The following is a 12,881-nucleotide window of genomic DNA, read 5'->3' on the forward strand; positions in this document are numbered from 1 at the left end:
CATTAGTTTTATAAATTAACAATTTATTTAGCTAAAATTAAATTCGAGGAATTTGGGCATCTATCATAAAACCACAATTATCTTTTGGTGTATGTTTTATTACTATTATTTCCGATGTACAACAGTTCCACGGCCAAGAAAGACGATTATTCCTAAAGTTCTCAAACACCTTGAAAATTCCCATGGTGGGTAAATGTATATATATTACTCCAGAAAAAAAATCTTGACATATTTACAGATTCAGAATTATGGAAACATTTATTTCAAAGTGAAATCATGTTATAGTATGGAAAATATTTATTATCTTAAAATATGAAATTTTATACTTTGTTGCACTCTGCATAATAAATTAGAGGGAAAACAGAAAAAAAAACTCTGAAGAGTCAGTGCAAAAGTCATATGCACACAGTCACGAGTGATACTTTCAGCAACATAAAAATAACTCCAGATTATTTCACCAGTTCCTGCTGCTCCCACAGCAAAGAATAAACCTTCCACTGAAGTCAATAGGAGGAAAGACTACAACTCGATAGTCAGAGGGAAATAAAAGAGCTCTATCATCAGTGACACTGGACAACGATCTAGAAGTTGCGATGCTCTCCAAGAAAAAAAAAAAAAAAAAAAAAGGATATTTCAGATCCTAAAACAAAAACAACTGTTTTGAAGGTATATTTATGTGTACGAATTTGCTTGAATAATCTCTAAGAGGTAAAGACACCAAGTCAATCTCAAATCTTCAGGTAATACCTTATTTTCCACATCACAGAAGTGCCACCCAATCTCTCTTACTATTAATATTCACAATTGATAACTGAAAACAAAGCACTCATGATATTCATTGGGCCCCCTTCAGAAGCACCTACGTATTTACACAGCGACGATAGTGAAAAGGTCAAGTAAAAATTCACCTCCAAAACCACGGTTGCTAAGCAACTCTTTTCAGAAGTTCTGCAACGTTGATCAAGCATATTACTGGTGCCACCAACTGGATTCGGAATAAATGCAACATCTTACCTGGTTTCTCCAAAGGGGGAGGAAGGTGGATTCTTTGTTTACCTTGGAGGGTGGACATTGGAGGTCATGCTGTAGTCCTTTGGTCTGTCAAGTTCAGAGGCTTTTTATTTTCCCTCTCTTAAAAAAAAAAAAAAAAAAAAAAAAAGGATACGTCCTGGTACCACAGGTTTCCTGTTCACAAGCGCAAAGGACAGTTCTGTTTTGAGAAAAACCACAGAGGGCTTGATGAGGTGTTGGCCAAATCTGAATGACATTTCCTCACAGTTGAAGCCTGAAAGAGAAAATGATTTAGAAATGAGCTTTTATAAAACTCAGATGAGAAACCCAGATTATACACAACTTTAAAGAAAGCAAATTCCATCATTACAGATTCTTAGTTGCAAAGACACCATTGAAGCTGTTCCCCACTTAAGGTCCACGAAGATGGATTCTGGGCAAGTCCTCCCAACATACAGTGTCCTCTCCTTACCCAGCATTGCCTTGCTTGGAGTGTTTTCAAGCAGAAGCTTGCACATGGACCACAAAAAAGTCTTCTTAAATCCCTCTGCGATTCAAGTTGTCACTTTAACCCAAACCTGCTAGGTCCTACCTGTTGGCTTATTTTTACCCCTTCATTTCACCATCTTTGCTAAGCTGAAATTTTTAATTGTTAAGCATTAACTATAAATCATTTAAATTGTAAATGTTTTCTCAAATGGTTTTATTTCTGTTTATATAAAAGCGATTTAGAAAAAGTACAAACACCATTTGACCTTGCCTACAACTACAAAAACATGAGCACGCTGAGAAAACTATTAGAGTAAAAATTCCAAAATTAAAGGGAAAAATTTTGAGAAAAACAAAGGACAAAACAGAGCTCAAGAATGAGAACAACTCCTGGCTGATGCGGAGCCAGGATGCAGCAAGACGTGTGCAATGTTCCATATCATCTTTTTTGGGGAAAGCCGTGGGGGTGGAGGGGTGGTTGAAGAAATATTTGGCACTTGGCAACTGGGGTACGAGGTAATGATTTTCCAACAGTCAGATGCCTATACATGACAAAGTTACTTTCTGAATGACTAAGACACAATCTTCTTGGGAAACCATTCATTTTTCTAATTTAGAAACCATCCCACTGTAAAACTATGAAAATAGATCAACCCATGGGAAACCAGAAATAGGATTATAAAAAGGATAATGTCAGAAAATGGTTGACTGTTTTATAAAGCATAACAATAAATGTATAATTGTTTAATGACCCTAATGTTCTCAATTACTCAAAAGATACAGGTCATGTCATCTACGGTCATCTAGAAGTACCCACATAGAGAGAGCCTAACATTTCAGGGACAAAGACATAAAATGGAAGGCCTGCCTCAATGGTACAAATACTGGTTTTCAGAACATTTACAACTAGCTCATGAAAGGCCAGTAAGGACATTGGTCTAATCCAGTGGGTTCTCAAGGTGTATTTCCCGGACAAGCAACATAAGCATCACCTGGGAACTAATTAGAAATGTGAATTCTGAAGTCCTACTCTGGACCTACCACACCAGAAACTCTGGGAGAAGGGCCAAGCAATCTATATTTGAATAAGCTGTCCAGATGATTCAGAACCATGATCAAACCCAACTAGTCTTCCAATCCTTGGGTCCTTCCCTACAGAATCATGGCAAACAAGCTGGCTAGCCTATGCTTGAGTATACCCAGTAGTGGGAAGTTCACTACCCATTGCTTCTAAGACAATTCCAGCAATTACATAGCTGCCCTTTCTACCAAGCCTGTTTATCATGAATTTATGCCTTAGGGCCATATAAAACAAGGAGCATGCAAGTGGTAGTGCTTCAGATATTTAGAGCTGACCTTCATGCATTTCCCCCCATTTTTCTAAAATAAACATGGCACTTCATTTCAGTCATTCTGCAAACATCATTGATTCAATTCCACCACAACTCTTGGCGTGAGGTTTCTTTTTGCCTGCCCAGCTTCTACTTTCTGTATGTCTGGCTATACCACTCTGATTTTTCTTTGGGTAATACCCCACTATATTCTGTTTGTGGGACTATTCCCACTGCCTGATTGTAGGGACAGGAAAGTGATCCAGACATCCTTAGACCTCTGTCATGTGACTGGCTCAGGAGTGGACACAGGACAAAAAAAATGAAACACTTAAAAAAGGAGATCCATGAGAAGATTACTGCTGAAACCACAGGGAAAGAACTTTCTTCCTGCAGAGCTGCCAATCTGGTAGGACATGACAGTACAACTAGAAGTTACACGGAGTAGAGTCTGCCTGACTCTGAGAGAGCTGACACTGAGTCAGGCAGAGCCAAGACAGAGACCCCCATTCCTAGGACATTGTTTGAACACCAGGATCTAACAATGCTGTGAGGAGTAACGTGCCCAGAATGAGTTTCCTCTCAAGGATGACTGTATAGAATTGACTTAAGCACAGGCTCCAGTTGGTGAGCGCCTATTAGGAGTCTCTGAAAAGCTCTTCATCTGGTTTTCGGTTTCTCTTACCATTTCTCCTTCATCCCTATGCCCAGCCCCATTCTTTCCACCACAGAGCTTCACTTTTTCATAATTAATGTGTTGTTTATCATCTTAATTGCATTTTTATAAATATTTCCCATGTCAAAAATATGTAGGGCTTTTGCAGGTTTTTATAATTTGTACATAAATCGTATCATGCTTTAAAGATCATTCTGCCCTTTTTTTCCCAACAGTTTTAGAAACTCATTCATGTTTCTCTAAGTAGATATAATTCATTCCTTTCTACTGCTTATTCACTCTCACTATATTACACTGTAATTTTTCTTACCTGTCCCTCTAGTGCTGAAGAATTAGCTTGTCTCCCATCTGTACCACAAATACAACTGTGGTGACCACCTTACCTAGAGTTCCCTAGTATGTAAGCTAGAGTCCCATTATTTGGTCTTAATATCTGGATTTTCTAAAATAAATGCACCAGTTTGCATTCCCAGAAGCAATAGATGCAGATTTCTATTTTCTCCCATCCTTGCCAGCACTTGGGATTCTGATTTCCTAACTGTTATGGTCTGAGAGGCAAAATGGAATCTCTTAATTTTACTTAGTCTCCAACGTGACATGTGTAATGGGTATTTCTCCTTGTATTGCCAATTCATACTTTGCTCTCTTTTGTATGGGTTTCCTCCCTGCTATTTTCTCATTTTTCAGAGACCCTTGTATATTTAAATATTGATCTTGGTCTTTTAAACATGACAATTATATTTTCACCATCTGTTAGTTTTCCTATCATATGATCCATTAAACAAAAAGCATTCATTTTGATGTATTCATCAATTATTTACGGTCTGTGCTCTGTGACTCTTACGTAACAAACCCTTCTCTACCACAAGGTTATAAAAATACAGTCTTAAATTTTTGTCTCCCGGCTTTACAGCTTCATTCTTAATAGTTAGGTATTAATCCACTTGGAACTTTGCTTATGGTATGAAACACAAAAATGTGTTGTTGTTGTTTTACTTTTGTGAAACCATTTTCCTAGCATCGATTGCTGGGAATAATTACACCAAATCCCCTTATGTACAAAGGAATGAGTCTGCACTTAAAATATTCTGATTCTATGATAGATGCTAAAGAACAGGGGTGCCAAATGTTTTCTCTAAAGGGCCAGATTCAGCAGGTCACACAGTCTTTTATGAAAACTACTCGACCCTGTTACGGCAGTATAAAAGCAACCAAAGACAATACATAATAAACGGATGTGCTGTGTCCCAATAAAACTTTATTAATAAGAAGAGGCAGCAGCCTGGACTTGGCTTCTGGGCTGTAGTTTGGCAACTCCTGTTATATAACGTTAATGCCTTGTAAAAGGAGGATCCTTCTTTATTCACCCATATAAATTTTAGATTCAACTCTGCCCCTTGAAAAAATTATTCCTGAGATGCTGATTAGAATTACACTGATTTTAAATTTTAATTGAAGAAATATGACACCTTCACAATATTCAACCAATCCATTTATGTATGCTGCATTTATGCTCTATAATACCATAATAAAACTCTGGTCATAGGGCTTTAAATTTCCCTTACATGTTTTATGAATTCTTAAATTTATTCCTAGATAGCTTTTAGTTTATGTCACTATTATAAATGATATCTTATCATCATCATAGTTTATAATTGGTTTTTCCCAATACAGAGGAAAGCTATTGATTTTTATATTTTGCTCTTACAAGCTGGCAACCTAGCTGAACCCTTGTATTGCTATTAATAGTTTCTGATTCTCTTTGGTTATCTATATAAATGATTTTACTTAGAAATAATGACAATTATCTCTCTCACTTCAATCTTTCTACTTTTGTTGGTTTGTCTGGCTGCGTTGGTCAGGTATCTGGTAAAATGCTGAAAGGTACAAGTAACACAGACATCCTCGTCTTGTTCCCAACCTTAAAGGGAATGAGGGAATGTTTGTTTGTTCCACTAAAAATGATAGCTGCCATAGGTTTTTAGTACAAAAGCTTTACCCAGCTTAAAAACAAAACAAAACAAAAAACCCTCCATTTTAAGTCTGCTAAGGGTTGATTCTATTCAAAAAAAGAAAAAGAACTTAGTTTTATTAAATGTTTTTTGTCATTGATCATACAATGTCTTGTTCTTTGTCATTAATGTGATAAATTATGGTAACACTTTTTTAAATGCTGAAACATCCTTTCACTCATGAAAAATTAAACTTAGTCACAATTATTTTTAATACACTGCTAGATTTGAAGTTTTAGTGTTATTTCATGCCATAAATGAAGTTAGCCAATAATATTTACCTAGTTTTGTTTAAAAAAAAATCAAACTTATAGGTTGGCTCTTCTTTGTTCTATAAGAAGTTGTATAAACAAGGATTTTCTGTTCCTTGAGATTTAAATAAAACTACTTGTCAAACTGTCTAGGCCCATTTTTACACCACAGAATTGTTTTGATAAGCATTACAATTTATTTCATGGTTACTGATTACATTTTTTCCTTGCATCAATTTTTTAGCCTAAATTTATCCTAAATCATTTTTTCGCCTAAATTGATCTTTATTGGTAAAAAAAAAAATTCATTCTTTTTTTTAATAGATTAATAATTCATAATTATTTCTTTTACCTATTTTGTAGATAAAAGGTACTTATTCATATGTATATTTTTTATCAGTTTTCCTGGAATTATATCTAGCCTATTAAGCTTCAAAAAACTTTTTTCTAGTTCTTTGCTCTTATTAATAATCTCTAGTTTATTGCTTATTTTCTGCAATAAAATTCTTTCCCCTTTTTTCTTCCTTCCTTGTTTCTTCAGATTTATCATGTCACAGTTTTTCTCTAATTACTTGAGTCAAACATTGAGCTTATGGGGTTTCAGACTTTCTATTTTCCTCCTAGGTAACAAAAGCTATACAGTGCCTTCAAAGTATTCCATTACTAGCTCTCTCAAACGTTGACCTTTGGTGCTTTTATTACTCAGTGGTAAAATTTTGCTATTCTTGTTATCATTTCCCATTTCACCTGAGGGTTATTTTGTAGGTCTTTTTGTTTCCAAACATTCGGGATATTTCTGCTAACGATGACTGATTTTAAAGTGCTGTAGTTTAAAGCACTAAGAACAATAAATTTTGCATTGGTTGAGAAGTTCTATACACATGGTAAACCAAACTCATCAACTGTTACCCAAATCTGTTCTTCCCCTGCTTACTCTTATTTCATCGGCTTCTGAAAAGATGGCGCTGGATTTCTAGGTACGATCGTTGAATCCCTGTCAAAGGGCATCAGGCCCTGGCTTCTGCACTTTGGCACGTGCATATGCTCCTACTCATGTCACTCCCCTGAACTACTGCTCCTTTTCTCTTTGTTTGTATTTGACAAGCATAACTTTTTCCATCCCCTTATCATTAGACTGGGCCCTTTGAAATGTATTTCATAAATAATATAGCATTTTGTTTCCTATCCGTGGGACAATCTGTCTTGATTAGTTTAACCCGCAGATATTTATGCCGGTTATTCTTTGAGCTTATTTGGAACATCCTATCTCACCTCTGTTTCCATCTGCTCTTTCACTTTTTTCTCCTTCCTACCTTCCACTGACTAGGATCAAATTTCTTCCTGTGGGTAGGAAAATTCGGCAACCTAGTTCCTTTCAATAGAGATTATTCTTATCACAGTCTAAACTAGTGCTCAATTTCCCCGTCATGAAAGCAGACCCATCTCTCAGTCCCTTGGCATATTCTTACACCCTTAGGTCTCTTTCAGGTATCTTACCCATCCCCCCCCCCCCCCGGTTTACCTTCTGATGCGTTGAAATAATAGAGCTTTGGAATTTCATGTAGTTACTGATATGCTGGGTTTTTATTGGTACCCTCAGAGATCTCCTCTGAAAACACTGGATGATGGAATGCACAAAGCGCAGGTCACTAGGTCACATGAAGTATTACCAAAAATGGTAGTATATCTCTTTGCCCAAATCCAATTCAGTCTCTTCTGTAATCGTAGTAAAATTTTGCCCATTTGTGCTGCTAGCAGACATGCTTCCTCAAGTTTTAATTTCAGTGGAGAAGAAAAACACTCCAGCAACCATAAAGGGAACAAAAGTAGAGCAAAGGATAAGAGCCAATATTGTGTGATGGGAAGATTCCTGCATCTCCAGGATCTCAAACTGTCTGCAAGGCTGAGATAAATATTAAATACTTTCCTCTCATGTGAAGATGACCAAAAGCAATTTTATTTTAAGCTAAAGTAAAAATTGCTGATTTTTTTTTTTTAACCCAACAAGAAGGCTGGATGTACCAATCTTCTGTTGAATTCCCAGAGGAAAATCATCTCCTGGGATCTCTGTTACTTAACAAATATGGAGATGACACCTTCTGGCACCCAGAAAACCAAGCACCAGGTTAGGGACCTCCGTCTAAGCTTTAGGTCTCCTTAGGCTTTTCAGCAGCCTCAGCTAAGACAGAAATAGAAGGCGACTCCACAAACAGGGACTGAGATCTGCATGTGTCTGTTTGTAAACAATAGCATATTAATGAACACCTAAAGTCTTATGCTTTTAGCCAGTTCTTTAATTTATATTCCTTAATAATTACGTCTGTTATCTTGAACTAAAAATATATGCCTTCAAGGTATTAAATCAGTCTCTATTTTCCATCCTTTCAGCTGTCAAAGTTATTTGTACCCCCTCTTTTCCTCTCTACCCACTATAACCTGTCTCTGCCTCTCTCGCAGCAGCTGGCAGCATGTAGTTATTTTTAGAACTTTGTCTTCAAAATTTAGTACGGAGAAAGGAAGTGATGAAAAGGTCTCTACTGACTATTCACATTTAGTTTTGTGACTCGGTGGATTTGATCAGTCATTTTCTGGTAGGGCTAGATAGGTAACCTAATTCGTGGTGAAATAAGGTTCAATGGGCACAAAAGCAAATGCTCTAAAATGCTAAATTTCCCAACCATTAACAACGGGACATGACAACCACTCACTTCAGGGTAGATCAGGTTTCTCCCTGGTTTGCTTTCAAATGTGATGTTAATGTCTTACTAAAATAACTGCCATATGCCTCTAACCTTGTCCCCCCAAAGAAAAATCAACTGTACAGAACTGAACAGAAAAGGCCCTCCAAGACTGCATAGATTCAGTTCCCCTCATTTTAGAGATACTGAGTAAGCTGGCAGGTCAAGTGGCTTACTCAGATTCACTGTGAACCTCAGATGGTCTCCTTTAGAGGATACTATTTGGGGAGCATACAAACTCTTTGCAAGGATTTCCCAAATTTAGGAACCTAGGACTTGAGAGACCCCACTTTCAGAATCTCTCAGTTAAAGATAACTGTCACATTAGGGAATCATTTGGTGCCAAAACCACATGGCAATACTCTTGTAGGACAGTCAGCTGGTGATCCGGAACGCATGCCTACGTCTATTACATTATATTATTTGGTCAAGTGGAGAAGACAGAATATAAACTCCTCTTTGAGAATGGGAGGACCCCTCAAAACCCAACAATCCAAGTTTGAGAAGGTCAGGACTTTAGCAAAGGCACCCACCAGACCAGGCCCATGAGAATGCAAAATCTTACCCAACAGACCACCAGGAGCCCATTTCATTACTCTCTCTCTTTTCCCCAAAGCAAATGATTTCTTTGGGACACATTTCAAGTCTTATTTCCCCAACAAGGTAATAGGCTGGCTACTCAAAATGTGGTCCGCTGGCCAACAAGATCTGCATCCCCAAAGAGATGTGAGAAATGCCGATTCCCAGGCTCCCCCTGAACCAACGGCATCGTTCTGTATTTAAACAAGATTCCAAGTTGTGCTTTACGTACATTAAAGTTTGAGAAGCACTTCCCTAGAACACTAGTTCCAATGAAAAATCACCGGGAGCTTTTCTGAAACAACAGATTCTTAAGCTCCTTCCTAGCCTGACTCTAGCAGAACCTCTGGGATGATGATGTTAAGAACACAGCTAAAGGGTCAGTCTGTGAAATGGGGAGAACAACAGTACCTTTTTCTCCAGGACACACATAAAGCATTTAGTAAGTATTTTATAAAGCTAGTCATCATATTGGTATTGGTATTTTATGCTGTCAAAAAGTAATGCCAGGGGTGGCTGGGTTAAGTGTCTGCCTTCAGCTCAGGTCATGATCTCAGGGTCCTGGGATTGAGCCCTGAGGTGGGCTCCCTCCATGCTCAGCAGGGAGCCTGCTTCTCCCTGTGCCCCTCCTCCTGCTCTCACTCTTTCTCCAAGAAAATCTTAACAAACAAACAAAACACGTATTGCATGGTGCACTGGGTGTTATACCCAACTAATGAATCATCGAACTTTACATCAGAAACCAGGGATGTACTGTATGGTGACTAACATAATATAAAAATTAAAAAAATAAAAAAAAACCCAAACAAAACAAACAAAAAAGTAATGCCGACTTTTATTCAACAAATAATTGTTAACTGCCAGCTAACACATAATATTGCCAAATTGCTTAGAAGAGTACTTCCATATAAATAGTGCAGAATTATTAAATTAAAAAACAAGTAAAACCATATATTTGGTACTGAACTACCACTAGGTGACCGCTATCCTTTCCACATTGGGGGTAGAGCAGTGTCAGTTAAAAAGTAGCACCTGGGGTGCCTGGGTGGCACAGCGGTTAAGTGTCTGCCTTCGGCTCAGGGCGTGATCCCGGCGTTGTGGGATCGAGCCCCACATCAGGCTCCTCCGCTATGAGCCTGCTTCTTCCTCTCCCACTCCCCCTGCTTGTGTTCCCTCTCTCGCTGGCTGTCTCTCTCGAATAAATAAATAAAAAATCTTTAAAAAAAAAAAAAAAAAAAAAAAAGTAGCACCTGAGGGGCACCTGGGTGGCTCAGGTTAAGCTACTGACTTGATCCTCAGCTCAGGTCTTGATCTCAAGGTCATGAGTTCAAGCCCCACATTAGGCTCCACACTGGGCTTGAAGCCTACTTAAAGGGGGGAAAAAAAAAGCACCTGATAAAATAGAAATAGCTAATACCATACTCAATATTTTCATTCCAAGTGATTTCTATATAACAACTTACTTAATCCTCCTGACAACACTATGAGGAATGTGTCTCATACAGCAACATGTGTGTATCTCTTTGAGCTCAATTCCTAGATTTGAGCGTCACTGTGTTCAAAGGATACTGAACCTTCAGAGCTATTGATATGTACTGCTAAATGTCTCTCACAAAAGGTTTAAAAACATTTACCTTCAAAAATAATATAGGCAAAATACTTATTTTCCCATAACTTTGTCAGCATTGGGTATTCTTTGATTCTCCAAATCTCTAGTAAAAATTTTTTTATTCCTCAGGAATATAATGTAAGGGGAAATGACTATTCTAGCTCAAACAGTCTGCCATGAAAATGGACATCTCCAAGGCACCCAAGAAGCCTGACACATCAAAAAAGAAATACTGTCTTTTGGTTGAAAGAATGAAAATGTTATCTTTCACCTTGAAAAATAAATGTGTTATTCCATTATGGTTGGGCATGATAAGATTTACTTTAAAAGTCACATGCTATTTTTATATCCACTCAGCAAATGGCAGGAATCTCGACCAATACTACAAGACGTGACCAATTGTCTTTCAGAGTCATCAGAAGAAACCACACTGCGAATAACTCCAGGTCCTTTACCAACTGGTAAATATTCTTCAATTCCAATTCACTGCATTTAAAAACTGGGGACTCAAAGGTTCACCAAAAACGTAAGTGAGCTAGAAGAGCTGCTGGCTAACGAATCCTAAGAGCAATCCTACCAGGAAAGAGGACCTGTCATCTCACTGAGGAACAGCCTATTTTCAGCTGGCCAGGCTCTCAAATATATTTTATTGAGGATTTGGACAACAATCAAGACATGTAAATGGATAGTTGGAGACATAATTTAGGCTTAGATGACTTATAAAGCATTCTAAACTTACAGGCATATGTCAAAATTCCACAGGAGCCAGTATAAGAACATCCCACAAGAAGGTGACAAGAACAAAGAGAAAGAGAAGACAGTCTGAAGTGTCTCAGAATTCAAGCAAATAAAAGTGTACCCGTAAGATCTTTATACAAAGAAAAAACAACTTTTAGTAATGTAGATTAAGTCATCAACCTATGGTGTCACTAAAGAAAAATTTTCAATTGTTAACAAGTCAAAAAAAAAAAAAAATCCAAAAAACAAAAACTGAAGCTCAGCTATTTATAAACAGAAAACACAGAGGCATTTCAAAATGCCAACTGCTTTTTCAAGATCTCACTTCATCAGCAACCTCTCCTCCTCCCCTCTCCCCTGTCACATTCATGTGTTGCAATTTTTGCTTGTTAACCAACTCTGATCTCACTCCCCTGGCTCCTTCCCCTTCTCCTACAAAAGTATTCAGAGATTGCCTACACTTAGCAAGTCTTTCCTTGAATTGGTTCCTCATTAAACGAATCACTTATTCAGCCAACAAGTACTTATTATATATTTACCACTTTCTAAATACTGTTCTAGTGGTGAACGTGCCAGACCAGGCCCCTATTCTCATGGGGCATTCTAGGTGCAGGGTGAAGAGGATCAGTACATGGTAGAGACCACAAACCAATCAGCAAGCTGAAATATTTCTGATTTTGTTTTAAAGGAAATAATTCGAATGCTGAAGTAGGTAGTGACTTGGAGGGGGTTGAAGTAATGGGTTTAGTGGTGATGGAAAGGGAGCTAAACATTTGATCTGGGACTCGAATGAGGAGCTCGCTATAGGTGAGTGTCGAGAGATAGTGTTCTGTGGAAACAACACGTGCCAAGGTAAGAATGAGCTCCAGCTCTTAAAGGAATGGAAAGAAAAGAGGGGTAGGAGGGACAGCAGGGTCTAAGAACAGCAGCAAAAGAGAAAGGTGAGGAGAGAAGTTCAAAGATAAGTAGGGACCAGATCCTGCAAGGCCTCATTTGGGATTTCATTCAATGAGTGATGAGAAGTTTGTGATGAGAAAGATTTAAGCTACAGAGTGTTCAATTTTCAAATTTCACTTTTTTAAAAGATTTTATTTGACAGAGAGAGAGCACAAGCAGGGGGAGAAGCAGAGGGAGAGGGAGAAGTAGGTTCTCCGCTGAGAAGGGAACCCATCATGGGGCTCAATCCCAAGGACCCCTGGATCACTTGCCAAATATTTTCTTCACTCCAAAAAGAAACACCACATCCATTAGCAGTGGCTTCCCCGTTCCCCTCTACACAGCCCATGGCAACCATTAATCTACTTTCTGTTTCTGTATTGGCCTATTCTGGACATTTCATATAAATGCAATTCTACAATATGTAGCCTTTTGTGTCTGGCCTCTTTCACTTGGCGTAATGTTTCAATGTCCACCCATGTTGTAGGTGTCAGCACTTCACTCCTTTTAA

The 12,881-nt window shown here is 38.0% G+C and overlaps 1 protein-coding gene across 8 annotated transcripts in view; it reads right to left on the reverse strand.

The window, feature by feature from the left end:
* The window catches only part of FHIT (fragile histidine triad diadenosine triphosphatase), a 1,391,990-nt gene that overhangs the window by 762,755 nt on the left and 616,354 nt on the right, over window positions 1–12,881 (reverse strand). For 7 of the 8 annotated variants that reach the window (XM_026500340.3, XM_026500338.4, XM_057311857.1 and 4 more), the window contains one exon: window positions 1,166–1,285. In XM_026500340.3, coding sequence (XP_026356125.1) covers window positions 1,166–1,268 — 103 coding nt within the window. In that variant the 5' untranslated portion in view covers window positions 1,269–1,285. Of the gene's footprint in view, window positions 1–1,165; window positions 1,286–1,483; window positions 1,565–12,881 lie in introns of those variants that run through there. The other variant, XM_057311854.1, reaches the window with a different exon arrangement.

Source organism: Ursus arctos, unplaced genomic scaffold (assembly GCF_023065955.2).
Source record: "Ursus arctos isolate Adak ecotype North America unplaced genomic scaffold, UrsArc2.0 scaffold_14, whole genome shotgun sequence".
Taxonomy (NCBI): Eukaryota; Metazoa; Chordata; class Mammalia; order Carnivora; family Ursidae; genus Ursus; species Ursus arctos.